Below are 21,889 nucleotides of genomic sequence, written 5' to 3' on the forward strand. Positions count from 1 at the left end.
TTTTATCAGATTCCTTTAAATAATGGAAAATCTATTTACCATTATCTTCTATTCTATAATGTTATCTATGTACTTAACAGTATATACCGGTAATCAAACCTCTCCAACAAGTTTTGATATGTATTAACCAGATTGACACTAACTTCACTGCGGTGATGCTGATCGGTATCTAAGCTTGGAACCTCCTATTATCACACTTTAAATACCATGTCCTATGAGTTTATGGGATCTGCACTGCTTGCGTTGTGATTGTACATAATGCCTACCTTTATCATCACTTAAGGAAAGAAGAAATGTAATTGTTGCATGAAATCAATGCAACTAATCAGTCAATGACCATTGACACCAAGACTCTCCCAGTGACTCTTTCATAACAGCCACTGTTCCCTGTCGAGACTTACTATAAAAGACATCTTTGTATTCCATTGGAATTGGGTTTCACTGTTGCTGCCAAAGAATTCCCAAGAGTATATTGCTGGTCTTTGTAATATGCACATTAAGTTGAGAAAAGATCATTTTTATCACGTTCCGTGAACATGATGGTTGTAATTATGGATGGGCTAATGTTCACGCGTTTTTGTTGTCTGCAAAATGTGCCAATTTATGATCATTCTATTTTACCCCTAGAGTTTTATCCACTTTTTTTTGTATCATTTGCACTTTTTACTTACTGTATCTTAAAAACATAGTCTTCATGCATCCAAGGAAATAAGATCCCTGGTAGCGTAGCTGGATGGACAGGTCCAAGATATAAGTGTGGGGGAGTGTGGGTGTGTATGTAGGTATAAGGGGAGGGGGCTATGCTGGCTATGTTATTTAAGGTAGTCTTTCCCCTCCCTCAACAGCCATTTTATCTTACTCGCTCAGTAGCAGCTTTTGTGTGCTACTGGAGTATGAGTGAAGGCCTATGGGATGGATGTGGAGGTAACCCTGGCAGCCCTCAGGGCTGAGACTCAGATGGATGATGGCAGGCAGCTCTACGTTCCAGGCGGCTTCCTTGATTGTTTCGCTGCCGTTGGTCAGGTTTCGGTCCTGCTCACCTGCGAGATTGAGTCCAAATGCAGGTGCTCAGACCTGCTATCGGAGCAGGAGTGTGGGCAGTGATGGTCTGGTGCCGCAGGTGTCACCTTTGAGGCCTGCGCGAGGTGCACGCGGATTAACAAGACCTGGGAACTTCCCAGGGTAGGCTACTTGAAGCTTTCCCTCTTCTTGGGTAGTGGATTCATAAGAGGGCAGGGCTATTAGCATGAGGACTGGGTCTAGCCTCATATAGCACAAAATGCGTTGGGTGTAGGAAGGGAATGAGCAAGACATGGGCGTGGCTAAATCCTGCCCAGAGGAGAGTGACATGGAGACCTAAGGAAGCCGTACTCTGCCCAAAGACTCCGGGTCAAACCTTGACAGTTCCCAGCTACGATCATGACTCACCAGTATAATATCTTTGAACACCTACCCATGAGTGGTGCCTTCTTACCCATGAGTACAGATCCCCTTGTAATCACTTGTACATTGTCAGTGTGGTACTTTACTTTAAAATCAGCCCTTTTGGTTGAATAAATGTATGTAATTTTGACAAAAAGAAAAGTAATTTAAATTTTTGCCATGTCTGTGCTTTTTCGACTAAACATGTCCCCCTCTCCCCCCTACCTATGCCCTGCAGATGTTTTAACAGTTAAGTGTTTTCCATGTACATGACTAGCAGGCTTGAGTTCTAAAGGCAGAGGCGGAAAAAGAAGAATATTAACAGAGATGTTCATGGATAAGAATTATAAAAAGTGAAATTCCCACACATGAGGCAGAAAACACACTTTTTACAAGTCATGTATAATCAGGCATTACTAATCTAAATAATAGTTTGTTATAACTGTTGTTACGGTAACTACGAAATAAACAATGTTTTTTTTCTATAAATGTCATTAATAAACATGATTAGGAATGTTTTTTCTCAAGAAATTAGTTATTATTAAGCATGTTAGAAATAAAAAAATATATTTCCTCTGGGGTAAGCTACTATATAGGGCTATATTTAGCACTGAGATAATTGCTTGTGTGCCTTAATTTAGAGAAAGTCATCACACAATTTCGATTATAATAGAGCTAACAGCTACTCTACTGTCATTAATATTTCTTATTCTAGTACAAAGCAGAAAGCTTTCTAGCTAGCCAGAAATGTGGCTGAGATGTAATTATACAGCTTTGTTTCAGGATCGGGGATTCCTATACTAAGAAAGTAATCTACAGCCAGGTCCAGAAACAAACGGTAATTTAAAACTGGCCTTGGGTATGTGCGTATCGAGCAGGTGGTCGCAGAATACTCTCTTAGGCTTTTGCAGCATGTAGCTGTGTCTCCAGCAGGGGCCACACATTATACAATGTGATTGACCACAATAAAGATAAATGGCACTAGAATACGGCACCAGCATACCAGGCATTTGTCCAATGTGTCCGACGACCAGAATAATTAGCAACTGTCTCAGGATAGTCACAAGAGTCTTTTGAGGACTATCTTGGTCCACCAGTGGCCAGTGATGCCAGGAAATGTATTTCGTAAGCTGCTAATTTTTAAATGATGCTCTCTAGCAGAATAAAGACCAGTAATATAGCTCATGATGAAACCCTAAATTGAGATTCTAGAACAGTTTTATCCCAGAATATAAATTTAGCTCTTTTTAAAACAAAACCCTCTTTGTTTGTTTGTTTGTTATGAGTAATTTGATACACCATATTATTCTGTTAAACACTTCTATCTCCGAAATACTTTGCTGGGTCCCTTAGGCAATGTAGAGATTGTATTTCTACAAGATCCACAAATGATTCATCTAACAAGATGTGATATTGAAATAAAAGCTTTGGGGGATTGGAAACCCGTCTGGTTCATTTGTAGAATCAATGAAATGTGAAATATGTTCTCTAATAAATTAATTCGTAGAATGCACTAGCACGCTTTTCTGAACAAAAGGGGGGGAAATGACAATGCTCCCATGTAAAGCTTGTATAAACTCCAATTTAAAAAATCATTTCAGTAGGAACGATGGCACCTGGAACACAATCATTGCCCAGCTCCTGCAAACAGTGGTGAGCATCACGTGAAGGATAATTTGTGGCCTGTGGCAAGGTTATCATATGACTTAAGTGAAAACAATTCAATTGATCCAGAACTAAACCGCATCTATTCTTGCAGTAATCCATGTGTCCTCATGTGTTGGAATCTGTGGACTAAAGCACTTTGAATATCACAGGAAAATTGTCCATTGTTACCTTATTTTCAAAAAGGCATTAACAAATAAAACACATCTGACCACCAGGTATATCTTAATAAAGCATATGCATTAACCTTGTGTGTCCCAAATTGACATGTAAACAAATGAAATATATTTTTTCTTCATTGTTTCCCACAGTAAGCTGACACAAGTAATCAAAGCAACAACAACTAAATATTTTCTGGGACGCCTCAGTCTATTTAGTAAATGTAGTGATCTGATTTGCAAGAAAAACAGTATTGCATATTTTTGACCAGAGGTGTTTTCATGTAATCTCCAAAGGTTCCAAGCAGTAAGCGCTGCGTAAATTGTTAGCGCTATATAAATAAAAGATGATAATAATAATAAGCATTGTATATGTTACATATTGGATAGGTAATTAGGTTGCAAAAAGTCCAAGTCTAACCTATGCATGATATAAGTATTTATGTTGATCCATATGAAGTAAAAATACCCTTATTAAGATAATGCTGCTTTTGCCTCAAGGGGTATAAAAAACCTTCATGACACAAATAGGCAGTTATGTTGGTCCCTACAATACCTATTAATTAAAAAACAGTGTCATACCGAATCCAGATAATGAGTCCAACTCTAACTTAATTATGTATGCATGTTATGTACACTCACCATTCTCCTGAATAGTACAATTCACAACCTTTTTACTAACGAATACCTTTCTGTCTTTAAAATGGAGCCTTCGCACACAAATTTTTAGATCGTGGCCTCTTTTACTTTGTACAGGCAGCGGATATAATTAAAATAATAAAACGTATTTCTATTACAGACAAATTCACTTTTGCCATTGATGGAATTCCAATTGAATCTAGACCCGCTTAACTGACAATTACATTACTGATTTTGCTAATTCTGCTATGGCACAATCAGGCAATTCATTAGCTGCAATTAATTTTCCAGGAAACATTGTTCATTAGGTATGAGCCCCATGGGCATCAAAACTGTGCCTTTTTTATCGCATGTGACTTTTTTTCCTTTTTAATCCAGAGTGACATTTTTATTTTGGAAACGGCGACGATATGAAATTTATAGAAAAGAGCTTCCAATGTGTGGCAGATCTAAGCCAGAGTACGTCACAGGAACTGTCAGGAACAAAAATAGGGGTGAAAATCCCTTCATTTTTAATCTTTTCCACTGCTCCTTTAAGTACGCATTGGAAATGTACTTTACATTGAATCTGCTCAATACAAACAGCAAACAGCTCCATAATGTGGGCTAATGCGAAAAGCAAATCATTGAGGATAATGACTGGATGTCACAGGTGTCTATAACTTCTGCATATGATCGTTAAAAAGCAGAATTAAGGGCCATGGAGAAAAGTCTACATATTACAGATCACATGAATCATTTCAATCACTGTGACTCAAGCAGCCCAAGGGTGAATAGAAAACGTAGCAAGAGTGCTTTCTACAATAGAATGCACCTACTGGATCAATGCAAACAACTGCAGTCACATAACTAAATGGGAGATGTACCTTTTATTAGAAAGTGGGGTTCTTGACATTACATTAAATAAAAAAAAACTTTATTTTACACATTTCTCCAATGTATGCTTACCCCCAACACTTGTATGCTTACGTAAGCATACCTATGCACTCTTTGGCACTACAGACTCACCAGGTGCAAATAATAGCAGAATTACACTATTACCTGTACTGTAATTACCTTACTGATTTATAAAGTGCCAATAAATAATAGTTTACTGTTAAGTTCCCAGGGCAGGGTAATCAGAGCTCTACCTCTTCTGGTGTGGTAGCTTCATGTAAAGATGGGACTTGCCACACATGGTTTTTTCGTAGTAGGAAATATAAGTGGGGTAAGGGAAAGCGGGTGTCAGGCATCACCCAGAGTCCCACAGACCGCAAGGCATGGTTGCCCCCTTTAAGAGGTCTGGCTGGACTTAACCTCACTAATGTGTTATCACCCAGTTCTGGTATGGACTGCACCCTGCCTCTCTCACCTGGCCTCATCAACAGGCTTTAAAGATCAGCCTCACCTCCAGCCCAGTATCTGGTTGTGTGTTTTTTTTGTTTTTTTTTTGCTGCTGGATGTGCTTTTATTCTATTCCTGATTTCCTGGACGTTGACCTCTGCTTTGATACACCATTTGTGAACCCTGTCTGCCGGCTCTATACGTTTGACTCTGCTTTTGGATATCCCCTGTCTGTACCGTGTACCTGTTTTGCCCCGTGCACACTCTCACTGCTCAAGTGATTCCTCCATCCTGTCGCTATGAGCAGTGTTATTTTGCAAGGGTGTGCGCCATCTCCTGCAACTGGGCTCCAACTCCTGGTAAGTCCTTACAGCGGGTAGCTAAGTATAACATAGGCAGTAAGTGGGCATGGCCACAGGAACCTGGGAAGTAGAGCTTCATCCTGAGACTCCAGGTCAAACCTGGGGAATTCTCAAGTATTACCACCTGGTGAACACTTCATATATTCTCAGTGATAAATAAATAGCATTGCAGTGAATTGAAATGTAATGTAGTCCTTCAATTATTGTATATGAATGCTAGGTGTTTAACTCATCTTCTAGATTTGTATCTAGGTATCCTAGGCAACCCACTATTGGATGAGATAACAAAAGTAGTGTCATACATACTAACGGCTTGCTGCATCAAATAGCCAACACACCTGTAGCCTATTAGGCCATCAGGAACATTATAAAACTACATAGTAATACATTTATATACAGTATACAGCTCCTGCAGATCCCATAACAGTTACAAGAGGGGCAAGTAAAAATTAACAATAACAGTAAAGTTGTCAATTTGTATACAAAACTGACAATAACATTTACGTATATTCGAACATACTGGTACAGAAGGAGAATGGGGTCATTGTTTTTACACTTGTCTCTCCTTCCCTCCAAATGCTTGGTCGTTTTGATGTAATTAGGTAGAATGATCACATTGGCCATTTTTCCAAGAAACATATATGTTTCACATGTTGCTGACCAGGATACGTAAAGTGTTTCCCTGGGCTAAGCCGGATGTACACACTCACTTAGTGTATAGATATCTTGGAGGCTAGGGTTAGTCTCCAATGCTTTGGAAATGATTTAATATCAAGAGCTCTGAAAATTAGGTGTTCATTAAAATTAGCCAACTTGGATTAGCCAACATAACATGCCATCGGAACACAGGAGTGATGGTTGCTGATAAAGCGCCTCTGTATTTCTGTATGCTCTGTATTTCTGATGTTATTTTAATGGACAAAATTTGCTTTTCTTCTAAAAACAAGAACATGGTGGCCCCAAACTTTTAAACGGTAGTGTATATGTGTATTATATATATATATATATATATATATATATATATATAGCCAGTAGGAAAATTATTTAATTGGTTCATTATAAGTATTTTAAACCAAAGCACAAGGGAGGCTTTCTATGCAATACATTATACCACTTATTAAAAATGTCTTCTGAAAGAAATAGAACCAGTCGCTATTAGGAATGCATGCCCAATCCCGAGAGAACCAGAAGCTGATTATAGTATTTTTCCGTTTCATTTATGTGACAGATACCACTTGTGGACGAGCATTAAATATTAGGAATATGAGTTTTGCTAACTTAACATATGATACAAAATAAGGGGATATCTATTTTTTTTATTTTCAAAGTATTCTAGAATTTAAAAAAAAGCTTCAAATAAACTGTGTCATGTCAAGGATAAATTATTTCTCGGAGCTTGGGATCTCAGAATTGGTTACTGAATGATTGACAGACTCCTATATAGTGTGCGTTTAATTGATGCACCCTATAATCCTTTGAAAGATTGAAGTAGAAATAGTCAAAATGATTTTCATTAGACTTCTGTAGACTGTCCCAATTCTCAACCCAGCAACAAAGCCTATGTATCAAAGCACTCCTAATAATTTGTTATGACAAGTTCTCTTGCTATTTGTATATGGGTGGAAATACAGGCATTCCACAAATAAATTATAGTCACAAATTCTGTTATTGAACCCCTTATGAAAAGAAATGTTGGTGCCAATTATGTCCCCAAAATAAGCTTTGGATATTCTGAGAATGGTTAAAAAGAACCATGAGCTAATCCCCAATCTAAATCTGTTGGCAATGAAAAACTACCCTACTGAATGACTTCCACAATGACTTTCAGAAAGACTTTCACCTTCACAGCAATCTTGCCAGTGCACCAACCATGTTGAAGCTCACCATGTGTGCTTACAATGTGTATGCCCAATGTCAATCAATAGCGCAAATATAGATTATTGGATAACCACTTGTGGCAGCTGGTTGCCTATTTTGTTTTCACATTCTAGTGCCTAGTAGAGAGCAGATGTTTGTGTCTCTCCTCAATGGAGGGTTCTGGTGGTTAAAGAGCAGAAAATCTAGGTATTTTGGGTCACAGAGAGAGAGTGACTGCTAAAATGGGAGCTGAGAGAGAAAAGATGAAAGTGGGCTGGAGGTCAGACACCTAGGTGAGAAGGGTGTGGTTGGAAGACAGGGGGAAAGATGCTTAGGGAAACAAAGGGATACTGATGGAAAGAGGTGTGACCATTCATGGTCATAAGGCTTAGCTACACAATGTGACACTGACTGCTGTTTTTTTATTTTGCAGTATTATTAGTTCTAAGTAAAGTGATATTTTTGCTACATACTGTGCTAACAAGATGTTCTTTTTCCACACTATGTTCTTAGGGCTTTCATGGAAGGCAGGGTAAAGCTGGCTTTAAGGTCTATGGTGTCCCTAGTTCTATCCTCTTAATTCCCACCAGGTTGTACTTCTGTACCCCCCCCCACCAACCCCCTATTAAACATTTGCCAAAAGTGTAGCCCATTTTGAATTAAAGAGGGCGTCATCAGTATTTTTTCATTGATGAAAAAAAAATAACCATGCTGTTTTATAGCAGCAAGAAATAACAGAAAATACACAAACATATAAAAAATGTGGCCACTTATTTATGCAGAAGTAGAAAAATACCCATTACTTTTTCTTTAATGCTTCCAGTCACAGATACCCACAGGGTAAGGCAAGGGAGCATATTTACCTTTCAGCAATCACGTTGTGCCTTCTAAATCAGTTAACAGCTTGGCTGCACCATTTCAAAGGATGCTAAATGCCATATGGAGGTGCCTATATGTGCCTGAGATTTCAATCTAGCCCTGGACCTACTCTCTTCATCTTTCTTCTTTCCTCCTCAATGAAACATGTCTGTGCTGCCAGTCCTTTCTTAAAAAAACAACGTATATTTTATTTAATGAAGTAAACACATGTAATGTTTCAAAGCTCTGGAGTAACAAACACACAATTAAAAATGTTTATAAAGCAGGAAAAAAAAACATTAAAGCAAGTACATTTTTTAACAAGATCTTTTTGGGTATTAAAGAACCCCCAACATAACTGCATTACAATAGAAATCTTCAATTGTAATAGCCATAGATCTTTCCAAAAACGGCATTATCTACATTTAGAACAGAGTATAAATCTCTGCAACAGCTTAATGGGAGCATTACACCTAATTAGGATATCAGTGTTGCAGATATGAAATGTGACATGTTATCTTTAATTCTTTTTCCAATAATGGATTGGCTGTGTTATATGAGGATGTAATTCAACTTCATTACTGGAGTATAGGCAGAGGCACATCTGGGGACCACCCTGGACATATAATTCATAAAACTAATGCTACAAACTTAAATAGAGCATGAAAAAATGTAAATACTGACACGCAACATAAACAGAAGCATAAGAAATGTAGTTAACTTATTTGTTTCCCAATAATATAATATAATATAGGAGCCAGATATATCGTATTGTACAACGCTGCAAAATGTGATGGTGCTACATAAATCAATAAATAATCATCATAATATAGTTCACAGAAAAATACAGTAAAGTATACATATATATATATATATATATATATATATATATATATATATAAAAAGCTGGACTATAACACTTAGAAAAGAGAATTAGAATGTATATGCTTACCAAACCTTCTGTAAGGAAAAGAGGGATGTTATAATCAGTATGATTCCTGTTGAGAAGCAATCTCGGGCATGTGGCGGTGCTTTTTTTTCGTCTGTACATCTCCACACATGAACTGTCTCAAGAAATTTCGATTGACATGATCGATGTCGAAATGACAAACTTCTGATCACCACCTAAATGTCATCTGGTGAATGGACTGGTAACACAAACCATCTGCAGAGCCTGTGTGGCACAAATTAATGGCTACTTTGCCCTAAAGTTTATTCTGCTTTGCTTGGCTTGGATATACCAGGCATCATTTTCTAATTTAAATCCATATACAACTCTTTTTAAAGGGGGTTAAAGTCAGTATGTAACACCATGTTGATGATTTGTTTGGTATTTGGGCGCAGGTGCCATGCAAGTCACACATATGGGTCCCTGGGCTGGAGTAATTGGAGATTAGGGTGGACCAATGCTCTGTTCTCCCTTTCAGTTGCTTTTACAAGAGGTTAGAGGTCTGCAGGATCTGGTTCAGGATTCCTTGGGGCCGGCATTAGGCACATGTGCTGGGCGCTAAAACCCCCTGGAGACTGTGGTGGGAAGAGGAAGTTCCCCTGTGTTCCCAGGGCAAGAAGAGGTCCTGAAGAAGTGAGACAATACCTGCCTGGACCTTTTGTGTGTTGTCTGGGGGAGGTGTTCCAGAGCTTGGCTTAGCTGGGTCTGGCTAGAATAATGGCTAGAATAATTGTTAGACAGAGCAGTCCAGAGGCTGGAATGCGAAAAAAAGGATCAACGCCCTTTCTGCCTTGAGTTTTTCCTCAATGAGCTGATCAGATTCCTCTCATTGTTTCCCTGTTGCCTGGTAAAACAGCCATTTGCTGGGGATTAATCACAGTTTATATTACACAATGGAAGAGAACATAATACCTCTCTTGTCAGCGGAGGCAGCAGCATATCTGCAGAACACAGATCTCTAACCAAGTCAGAGTTGTCTGTTTTTGTGCTCAGAGCAGCCAAATAAAACAGCAACATGTCGCCAAGCTTGCAACTCTTTATCACAGCAAACTATAGGTGTTGTTACTGATACAAATGTACTGTACGCTCCTTAGTTATGGCAAATAAAGCACATCCACTGAATGTTATACAAATGTAACAAAGTACATTTAACATGAGTGACGCTACTGAAAATATAAAATCAATCCTTTTGTATCATGTATCTTTTGAAGCTGATTACAGTTGCAGTGTGTCGGAGCTGCAACCAAAGTACAGTAAGCACGGTTTACATGGACCTCACAATTATGTTTGATGTGGTCCCACATGAACAGATATTGTAGCTATTACATAAACTAAATCAGACAAGCCTACGGCAAACGCTATTATATTGAGTTTTGTTGTGAATGGAATAATCCCCAGTTCAGAGGAATCCATAAACTCATTAGGTTAAACCCACAGTTTGGGATTTACTTAATTTCTTAATTTTCTTATTTCTAATCTTGCTCAAGGGCCAAAAATGGAGATTGGAGGTGTCCATTTTAACTGGACATTTAGACTATGGAGCATGGTGCAATGCTGGCACACCTTGCATAGTACCTTGTTCTTCTAAAGAAAAGGCACCAGTATACTACATCATGGATGGCGGCTGTGAAGGTAGGTCCTGAGGGGTAGCTGGAGACACCCTAGTGTCCAGCCTAGGACAGTGCCGGACCTAAATCCATCACAAGTTGTTTCATTGTCTGTAGCTATATTATAATTTTGCAAGATAATACATCAGAACTAAATGTTTCATCTCTTGCCTGTTAAGGAGCCTACCAGGTTGCAAATTGCAAAAATAAATAAAAGGTTATGCATTTGTGACACAGGCTAAATGTTTCCTTTTTGAGGAGATGGTAACGTGTAGGTCAGAGTGTGTCACAAAAACAACAATAATGCAGACTAGAAAAGCATTATATTAGAAGTTTATATTTTTTGGCGTTACTCACATGTAAAAGGAATAGTGCCATAAAGTGCCTACAGTGTCATATTTGTAATTATATATGGGATGGCTTCATGTTTGAACAGTGTTGGCTCTCGGACCACAGGTTTCCCATTCCCCTCTCTTTTTCCCATACCTATTACAAGCTTTTAAGGAGGATACAGCTTCTGCATGGGTGAGAGCTGGGTCTATGGCTTGACCTCGTGCCCTCCTTCCTGGGTTGTTGAGTCTGGTATTGATAATATGTTAATTTCAAAACATGTATAGTTCAAATTGCATAGGAAATCTTAAGTTATTGTATGTTATTTTAACATTGCATTTTATATTTGCAGTGTAAAGAAGTGTAGGAACATATGCTGGCGACAATGTATATTTTAGAGCACTGATAGCAGAGCACTGCTCAGTGATTGCATTAGTATTCTAACATAAAGCTTTTCAATTGAACCCTCTCACCCATAATGCATTTCCCCATACTAACCAGATTGCTTTCTAAAGCAATTACACAATAAATCCATTTTTTTAGAAGCATATTTATTTGCTATTGCACGTTTTCATTAATGGCTAATCAGTTTCGTACGCTTTGCTTTTAATCAAACAGGGGTCCAACAGCTAATGTACAACCTAATACACATTAAACGACATAAGACTAATCCAACAGTATTATAATTAGACTTAAGATTTTGCCATTAAACTGGTACTTGTGAGTGCATGTATTAATGGCAGCCCTGTTTACATTATAATCATCTGGGAAAGTGCAGTGTATTTGTACGAATACAAAAAGCGTTACGCTGTCTGAAAAAAAATAATCCAAAATTCTAACTGGTAGAACGTACATTCATAGTTTAGAAGTAATAACTAATAGCTTTTTAATAGTGTTCATAATATTTACTTGTGTGGAACACAATACCCTCTAACTGCCTTAAAAGAATGAAAGATGTATTATATGAGACCTGGGAAAACTGTTTATTGTGTTTTGGGTTTTACTTCCACAAGAAGCAGCCCGATGTCACTCATCATGTTACTTAAGTATTATTTTTAAACCGTGGTACCATTTTTTGTGCAAACCCTATGATCCCTAATACATTTGCCCCAATCTCAGAAAAAAAGGATATTATATTTCTTCTTATAAAGTTAGTGATACCTTTAGTGGCCCAGCGTTTATAGAATAAGATCATGACATCAGAGAGCCTTTCTACAAATGTAGAAGCAGCAGCTTTGTGAAGCTCTCCTCAATTTGACGGAACATCTTAAATAATAGTAGGTAATCTAAATGGCAGCAATGTATGGCTGATTCTGATTATCTTAAGTGTAACCTGAACAAGGAATATGTTAATAATAGCAGGGATGTATTTGTTTTCGGTCTGATTTGGTTTTTGTTCCGGATTCTTTTTTAATATCCATCTTCTCCAATGAAAATAGCTGCAAAGTGAGACTTTTTTTTTTTAAACTATTTAAATATAAGAAGCATGGTCTCATATAATACTATATGATGAGTTGAAATCCCATGCAGCACTCAAAGAATTAAAAGCAGTACTCTACAGGCTACAATAATTATGCCAACAGCACCCATACTCTACCCATTTACTATCTACTGCATTGATGTGGAGTTCTGTCCTTTCTGTTCACATACGATGCTGTGTTCACCAGAGGGAGACTGAAGCAAAGTAATTAGGGATTATTGATCCACCCAGACTAGCAATGCCAAACACAAACCATATCTGATATTTGCCCTTTCTTAAAAACAAACTATTGCCATAAATTGTCCTAAGGCACTTTATTGACAAACGTGTATTGATAATTTTCCAGACAAGATCTACAAGGCAAATTCCATTAAGATGTGATGATGCTAACGTTATCTAATATCATCTTCTTTAGCATTAAAAGGATTGAAGACAATTACTGTCGAAAACTTGAATCAATAAAACCACAAAAAAGCCACAGCCCAGTGACCTCTACAATGTAGTATAGTAATAGTAGGTTGAAAAAATACTTCAGTCCATCAAGTTCAACCTTTCACACATACTTAGTTCTAAAGTTGATCCAAAAGAAGGCAAAAAACCCTACTTGGGGCAATTACCAATTATGTCACAATAGGGGGGAAAAAATTCTTCTTGATCAACTTTTAGCAGTTGTAGCCCTTTATGTTCTGCTTGACCAGAAAAGCATCCAGGCCTTTCTTAAAAATATCCACAGAGTTAGAAAATACAACATCCTTAGGCAGAGAGTTCCATATTCTTACTGTTCTTACTCTGAAGAACCTTTCCTATGCTGATGCTGAAATCTCCTTTCCTCAAGTCTGAACTGATGACCCCGTGTCTTTTGTAGAGACCTCTTGGTGAATAGATCACTAGAGAGCTGTTTATATATAAAAATTTAATTTTTTCTGCATTGAAATGTGGCTATGGAACGTACTTTGTAGCTTTGCACTGCTAATTCAATCTTAAATGACAATTTAATGTTCCAGTCGTGTTCCTTTAGATTTTGGTGATCACCCCAGTAGTAGTTATATCATGTCACTCAAGGTGATATTCCAAGAACAACACAAGGTGTATTTAACTAAAAATACTTTATTATGTATTAGGAACTAGGAACATCAACATGCAACATGTTATTGATCATGTCTTAATGACACGCCAATGTATCGTTCACAGTTTGGTACCTCTGTGTGCAGCGCATGCTATATATAAGATATTTCTGATTGATCCAGCTTCTGCCTGGAATATTTGATCACCAGTTTCAGTTCAATCATGCAATATTCCCTAAGCTCTTTCTAGCTGAAACACTTTCATCTAGTGGCTAAACAACAATTCTTTCACAATTACAGGCAAATTCTGATTGACTGAATTATTCACTGTGACCCTGTGAGAGTTACACAAAAGTGTTATAAAGATTGACCTCATTAGCCAAAACCCAAAAGGAGTACAAAGCCAGACATCCCCCATCTACGAATGTTGGACTCTCAGTCAAACCAACAAAACCGCCTTTATAGACACACACTCCACCCCAAAAATAGACTGCTATGGATTAAACCTTATGATCCATCAAGGTATAGCATGTGCTTGTAGTAGACCCATTGGTGCTGCCTACCAGGAATTGGGTAGAAGCCCCTGAGAAAGTCAACAAAAAATGTTTCTGGGTGCTTGTCCAGCCTGATGAACTTTATCAGCAAAAGAAAAAATGAGTATTAGTGCACCTTTAGCAGTAACCAAAGTTTAAAAACCGCATTTTGCAGCAAGGAAGGAACACAGTTTCTTTATCCAAAGGCAATAAGCTTTCAGATCCATGTGAAACTGTTTTGGAAGATGACTGAAAATCAAACTATGAAAAGCTAAATATTTATATCTACCTTCCAAGAGACAAATAAACTGGATCTACCATTTAACAATGTTATTTAATAACATACACAATTTCTGATGCATTACTCTTGGAGACAATAGCAATAAAATGCTTGCTTTTTTACTTTGCTGCAATGAGTTTTAATATATACGGGCTAACAAATATATATTTAATAAATGAAACCATAAAAACTGTCTGTATAATGTATGCGGGGGAGGACATAGTTGTAAATGGAAGTAATATACAAGAAATACATCAATAAATATTAAGTCTGTACTCTGTATTGCTACAGAAATGTATTACTAATGTAGCACGAGTGAGTAATATAAATTGTATTAGCGGGATAGTCTTTGGCATTTGCCGATGACTGCCATGGTTTTGCCATTTATAAATCCAATGGTGAAGCAGCAAAGTATGTGGGTAAAAGGGAGAAAAAACAATAGATGGAAAACTGCATCACGTTCGCCCAAATTCATCTTCTGCAAGCCAAGGAACTAGGGACAGAACAAACCACTGAATGCATAACGGAGGATTCTGATTAAACCCATTTCTGTTCATTTATCTTAATAGCTCCAGTTTGAGCTATTAGTCACAGGACACTAGTTGCTTTACATTTAAAGATGCAGTGTCAGAGGTTTTTTTACTATATTTTTCTTTAATTTCTCTCACTGTTTTTCCTACATTTATTTTCATTTTATTTTTTGAAACTCATCAACAGAAGACATCACTGGATGCCTTAACAGTAAATATTTAGTAATTTGGTTTGATGTTTTTTTATTTTTCTTAATGTTTTTTTTTTCTCTTTTTTTTTTCATTTATTATAGAGAGAAACTTTGTTTGACCAGACTGTGTGTAGACAGGGACCCGGACAGGGTCTAGTTCTCTCTATATGTGCCCTTTAAAAAGGTATTACTTTTAAAGGAGAGACTCTATCTTTTCTTGGACAATATGGTTATGTCCATTTTCTTATATGTAGTTGCAATTGTTGTGCGGCCTAGAAATATCTCAAAGAATGTCCTATGAATTTCCTTAAAAAAAATATCTACTAAAAGACTGTAATAATGTACAGGTGTTCTGTCCTGTAGACACAAAACTGTCACTGTGATATAACTAATATGGCTTGCATGCTACAAAAATAGTAATAAAAAACCTTTCAAATCAATTTTTTTTCTTTCATTTTAACCACATCCTTTTTCATTCTGGCTGTTACAGATGAACACTAAGGAGGTGCGGCATATAATGTGTTTTGGATTAAAAAATCCTATTGTGTTATAAACATAGCAGCCAATCAACAGGAACATTATATTTGTTTAATATGGTGATAACACAATTTTTGAAATGTTGCACCAGAGTATTTTTTTATACATTACCCTCATGTTTGAGGCTTGGAGATGTGGTTGTAAATGACAATATTTACTTTATTACTGATGTCACCCTTTAGTATCCCTCTTAGATTCAGTTGGTTATGTTCTCATCCTGGATCGACACTTGCAAGTTATGTGTACAATCCAGACATCTAACCTCAACAAATGAATGTAAGTGATTTCATTCATATATCTGGGAGAGGCACCAGGAAACTCATAGGACACATGTCGACATGTCAGTGTCCAGCCGAGGTCCATTTGTTAAAAGTCTTTTAGCCCAGCGCTCGTTGTGTTTCCTGTTTTACTGTTACAGAGAAAAGCACATTCAGAATGGACACTTCATTAATCACTTGTAACCCATGTTCTTTTTTACTGCATAAATGGGGGTCTCTGAGAGTCTCCAACAAATGCTCTTTGATTGCTAGAAAGAAATAGCTTTATGCATGCAAGCTTTTCACAAAAAAATGGAGCGGGAAAGATAGCTGCCTCTGTGAGGATCTTGCTGATCCTGATCTCTCAAGTGTAGCAGTGCACAAAATGTGTGCGGTTACTCTGGCCCAATGGTACCTCCTACATAAGAGGTGCAGGTTGCCAGTGGCCTTTGAGTAAAGATGGTCTGTGATCACTAAACTCAGGCTTGTTTCATATTTAGACAACCCATCTATTCTTTTATTCATATCCCCCAATGGTAATTTCATCCGATGTAAATGTCTCTTCAGTAACCACTTACTGTAGTAGCGTGAGTTCCTGGTCAAGAGGCAAAGCAAGAAATTGGGAAGCAACTGGTGGATGGTTTCAGGGTTATTAAAAAGGGCAGTTAAGCGCTAGTTAAAAGGGCAGTAAAGAATGAGGTTTAACATTAGACCTGAAAGTTACTGTCCCAGTGTGTTGAACTTTATATTTGGTTCTATCATGTATACAGTGGTATCCTGTACATGTCATGGGCACCTTGTACCTACTACAACATAGGCAGTTTGCCACTGCCTGTAAGTAACAATAAGATCTCCTGGGTACAGAGTTAATAGTCCCCAGTTTATGCATCTGATGGTGAATCATTTTATTAACTGACACAAACACCCACTTCTTACCTTACATGTCATATCATTTTAATGGGAGCAGCTAGACAAGAACCTATTTTTCTTGTCATACCCCATTAAATTTCTCCTGCTCTGAAACACTTCCCAAACTGGAATTTGCCATTTCACCAGTTCCATTCATTAAGACTTCATAATTCAGCACAGGGGTTGGGGCCAGCTACTGTGCTAAATTGTTAAGGCTTTTTCACTCATCACAAGTGAACAAAAGAGGTCCTTCAAAGCGACGGGATGCAGGAATTGTCCCTTTTTACTTTTTGAAAAGGATTGCCCTGTTTTATGTTCCAGTGCAAAAAACGACAGGATGTTTTACTCTCAAGCCTATATTCTGGAATACATTAAAGACATGTGTAAAAAAAAAATAAAAGTATCCACTCACAGAAATATGGATGTGAGATAATCAAACAAGGGAACCCTTGCAAAAAGCAGGAAATCCAATACATGAAGAACCAGTAACATATTGCAATTTTGATGCTATGACTCAAAATATTACGGATTATTTGACCCTCCAGCAGATATGGAATTTATAACCCCATGGTAATCTCATGACTGTCTGAGTGTGATGGTAGCTGTGGCTTAATGCTTTAACCAACAGTTATATCCACAGTGCTTATTAATGAGCAAAAGTGAAAAATGAAATCACAGTTATCTAAAGGATGAAATGTGTACTTCTGAAGTATGTGGATTCTGAAGGTTCCTATATTGCTCTTCAAATATCTTCTACAATTCTTCAAAATGTTCAGCCAGATTATTGTACAAACATATTATATAAACATAATTGTTCAAGACTTCATGATTTGTATACAAATAGAATACAGGGCACAGATAAGTCCATCGCACCTCTTTTACAAACATGAATATTTAGTTTGACACAGAGAAGAGCTGGAAAGCTTGTCCTACAGATATGTCTTCTGTTGCTTCGATGGACGTGGCCCCTTGGCCAAATGCTACCAGTGCCCCCCCCCAGCATTTTACAGGTGTTGTCTTTTTAACCCAGGTAACATTGTAAACAACCAGAAGCCCCTCTATCTGCTTGTAGGAACTAAATGCTGTGCTGCTCAACCACCTTCACTGTCCACGTTTCCTCGTAAGAAGTCAACAGGGTGATAGTAGCTGACCCAAAACATTTTTGTAAGATATAAATGCAGACTATTACTTATCATGCAACTGGAAATAAAAGCAGTACAAGCACTCAAATAATAGCACTTTGTTTAGGGCCAAATGTGGTGAATATTATGTTAGGAACATATTCTACTAACATCAACATAAAACACAGAAAAGGTCCATATTTTGGACAACCTAAACAGCTAGCCATTAAAAAATGAGCACATCTTCCCATGAGACATAGTGGTCACTGCATATTCTTCTGGTACAAAATTTAGCCTACACAGCATTTACTTAGTCCACAAGGGTTATCCATCACTTTTAGTGGATAGGACATAAACATCTGTATAATCATCTCACATTACACAAAGGGATTTGAACCTAGCCCATTTATTAGTAACCAAGATTACAGATCTTCAGAATAAGTCTTTACATTCTAACCGCCGGTAATCCAGAATCTCTCTGTAAATACAGAAAATCCAGAAGGCACAGGTCTTTGTCTAGATATTGTGTTTCATTCCCCAGCAATTTCAGAAACAAATTCCCCTGCAGCAATCTATTATCCGGCACTCTGAACTGTAGTACTTCGGTTGACAATAATAATCTGCAAATCTACGAATATTCTCTAAAAAGAACCATTAACTAGCCTTCTCAAGGTAAAGAGGTCCATATTCATGAATCAGGTACATTTTTTCTCCATAAGAAAAAAAGCTTTGCATCTGGAAAACTTCAGCACTCATTCCACAAAAGTTGTCCAGTGATCAGATGAGGACATGGTAGGACCTCAGACAATGTCCATCCATAAGGACTCACCTGTTAAAGACTTTCTTCAGCCTTGGCAGAAGACCAGTGCTTGTAGAGATGTTCTCAGCCGGCATGTTCTCGATGGTGGACACGACATGGTTTGTCTGTTCGGGAATCATCGCTGCTCTGGTTTCAGAAGGCTGGGTGCATCTTCTGACTACCAAAGAAAGATGCTCAGCAGCCCCAGCCCGGATCCTGGTACAACTGGAGAAGGCACGGAACAGGCGCGAAGAGGCTCCAGGGAGGACAATGAGAAGCCACAGGTTCTACAACACGATTAGAGCAAGTCACTCAATTATGATGAAGTGGTCGATTCCGATGAACGGGCGCAACAACAAAGCCAACGCGCAAGGTGCGCTCAGTCTCTACGGCAACGCGCCACCCAAATCTTGGCTGAAATCCGCTGTCCGTGGGGGCTGCAGCTCGTGTTGTTGTCACAGACTCTCAGCGGACACGGGTGTGAGTGGGTTAGCAGATGAATTCGTAAGAATATGAGGGTAGTGGGCTGTGCTACCAACAGCCCGCGTTTGTCATGCAGAGCCCATCGTCCACCAATAGAGAGCGCCAATTCGAGGGTCTTTGCTCTTTTTTTTTTCCAGAGACCGCTCGTATTTGCCCTAGTGCATGACGGGACTCGTAGTTCTCGTTCTTTAGCGCGGCAGTTTGCTTCAGCAGTTGGACAGCGCCACCATATCTGATACCGACCTGGACCAGGGCACCGAGGGCCTGTATTCGGCTTCCCAAACTATACGTTGTCCACATTCTGAGAGTTTAATAATTAACCACTTGAAGACCAGCGCTATTTTAAATTACAGAACCATACGAATTTTGGTGTTATATATATAAACACACATAAAAAAAACACATTGGTATATGTAAGACATTATTTTTTATTAATAAAATCTTGAGATAAAAAAACAGTCACAGTTTTACAGATAAATTATGTACAGTTAGTATAAATAGGAAAAATTACCCAAAAATATCTTGGTTAGCTTGTCCTGAATCGGAAGTTACCCCATCATCCCTTTATATGTTTGATTTAATTTTATTTTAGTTTTTTTATTTTTCATTTTTTAACCCCTACCTAGCCCTATCTAACTAACCACCTTCCACGTTAACTTGACGATATAAACTAACAAACGTAAAAAAGAACCCCTTAGGGGAGGTCATCATAGTGTTTTGAAACAAAAAAAATCTATATTAAATTATTTAGACAATGTCTAAATCTCTGCTGTTGGCCAATGAGCTCAGGCTTTCTAATACCCCCCCCCCCGCCAGAAGGCTTGTTTTTCCCTCAGAAATCTCATGGTGCTGCCACAACCACAAGGGATTCTGGGTAGGCACATGCGAATAAGGTCAACGATAATCAGCTTTTGCCTCTATATCCACTTTATACATGGATCCCTTGAAAGTAATTGCCCACTGTACAGGACAGCCTTTAGACAAAACTTGGGAAGAGGTGATATATATATATACACTGCTCAAAATAATAAAGGGAACACTTAAACAACACAATGTAACTTGAAGTCAATCACACTTCTCAGGAAGCAACACTAATGGACAATCAATTTCACATGCTGTTGTGCAAATGGAACAGACAACAGGTGGAAATTATAGGCAATTAGCAAGACACCCCCAATAAAGGAGTGGTTCTGCAGGTGGTGACCACAGACCACTTCTCAGTTCCTATGCTTCCTGGCTGATGTTTTGGTCACCTTTGAATGCTGGCTGTGCTTTCACTCTAGTGGTAGCATGAGACGGAGTCTACAACCCACACAAGTGGCTCAGGTAGTGCAGCTCATCCAGGATGGCACATCAATACGAGCTGTGGCAAAAAGGTTTGCTGTGTGTCAGCGTAGCGTCCAGTGCATGGAGGTGCTACCAGGAGACAGGCCAGTACATCAGGAGACGTGGAGGAGGCTGTAGGAGGGCAACAACCCAGCAGCAGGACTGCTACCTCCGCCTTTGTGCAAGGAGGAGCAGGAGGAGCACTGCCAGAGCCCTGCAAAATGAGCTCCAGCAGGCCACAAATGTGCTCCATGAGGGTGGTATGAGGGCCCAACGTCCACAGGTGGGGGTTGTGCTTACAGCCCAACACCGTGCTGGATGTTTGGCATTTGCCAGAGAACATCAGGATTGGCATATTCGCCACTGGCGCCCTGTGCTCTTCACAGATGAAAGCAGGTTCACACTGAGCACATGTGACAGACGTGACAGAGTCTGGGGACGCCGTGGAGAACGTTCTGCTGCCTGCAACATCCTCCAGCATGACTGGTTTGGCGGTGGGTCAGCAATGGTCTGGGGTGGTATTTCTTTGGGGGGCCGCACAGCCCTCCATGTGCTTGCCAGGGGTAGCCTGACTGCCATTAGGTACCGAGATGAGATCCTCAGACCCCTTGTGAGACCAAATGCTGGTGCGGTTGGCCCTTGGTTCCTCCTAATGCACGACAATGCTAGACCTCATGTGGCTGGAGTGTGTCAGCAGTTCCTGCAAGAGGAAGGCATTGATGCTATGGACCGGCCCGCCCATTCCCCAGACCTGAATCCGATTGAGTACATCTGGGACATCATGTCTCGCTCCATCCACCAACACCACGTTGCACCACAGACTGTCCAGGAGTTGGCGGATGCTTAAGTCCAGGTCTGGGAGGACATCCCTCAGGAGACCATCCGCAACCTCATCAGGAGCATGCCCAGGCGTTGTCGGGAGGTCATACGGGCACGTGGAGGCCACACACACTACTGAGCCTCATTGTGACTTGTTTTAAGGACATTACATCAAAGTTGGATCAGCCTGTAGTGTGGTTTTACATTTTGATTTTGAGTGTGACTCCATATCCAGACCTCCATGGGTTGATAAATTTGATTTCCATTGAGGATTTTTGTGTGATTTTGTTGTCAGCACATTCAACTATGTAAACACGCGAGTATGTCATACGATTAGTTCATTCATTCAGATCTAGGATGTGTAATCTTAGTGTTCCCTTTATTATTTTG

The 21,889-nt window shown here is 38.9% G+C and overlaps 1 protein-coding gene across 1 annotated transcript in view; it reads right to left on the bottom strand.

Annotated features, from left to right (window-relative positions):
* Positions 1-19,079, bottom strand: part of SLC35F1 (solute carrier family 35 member F1) — a 137,217-nt gene extending 118,138 nt beyond the window's left edge. Inside the window, exon 1 of the mRNA XM_053458934.1 lies at positions 18,902-19,079. Coding sequence (XP_053314909.1) covers positions 18,902-19,011 — 110 coding nt within the window. The 5' untranslated portion in view covers positions 19,012-19,079. The remainder of the gene's footprint in view (positions 1-18,901) is intronic.
* Between the last annotated feature and the right edge of the window lie 2,810 nt (positions 19,080-21,889).

The sequence above is a fragment of the Spea bombifrons genome, chromosome 3 (assembly GCF_027358695.1).
Source record: "Spea bombifrons isolate aSpeBom1 chromosome 3, aSpeBom1.2.pri, whole genome shotgun sequence".
Taxonomy (NCBI): Eukaryota; Metazoa; Chordata; class Amphibia; order Anura; family Pelobatidae; genus Spea; species Spea bombifrons.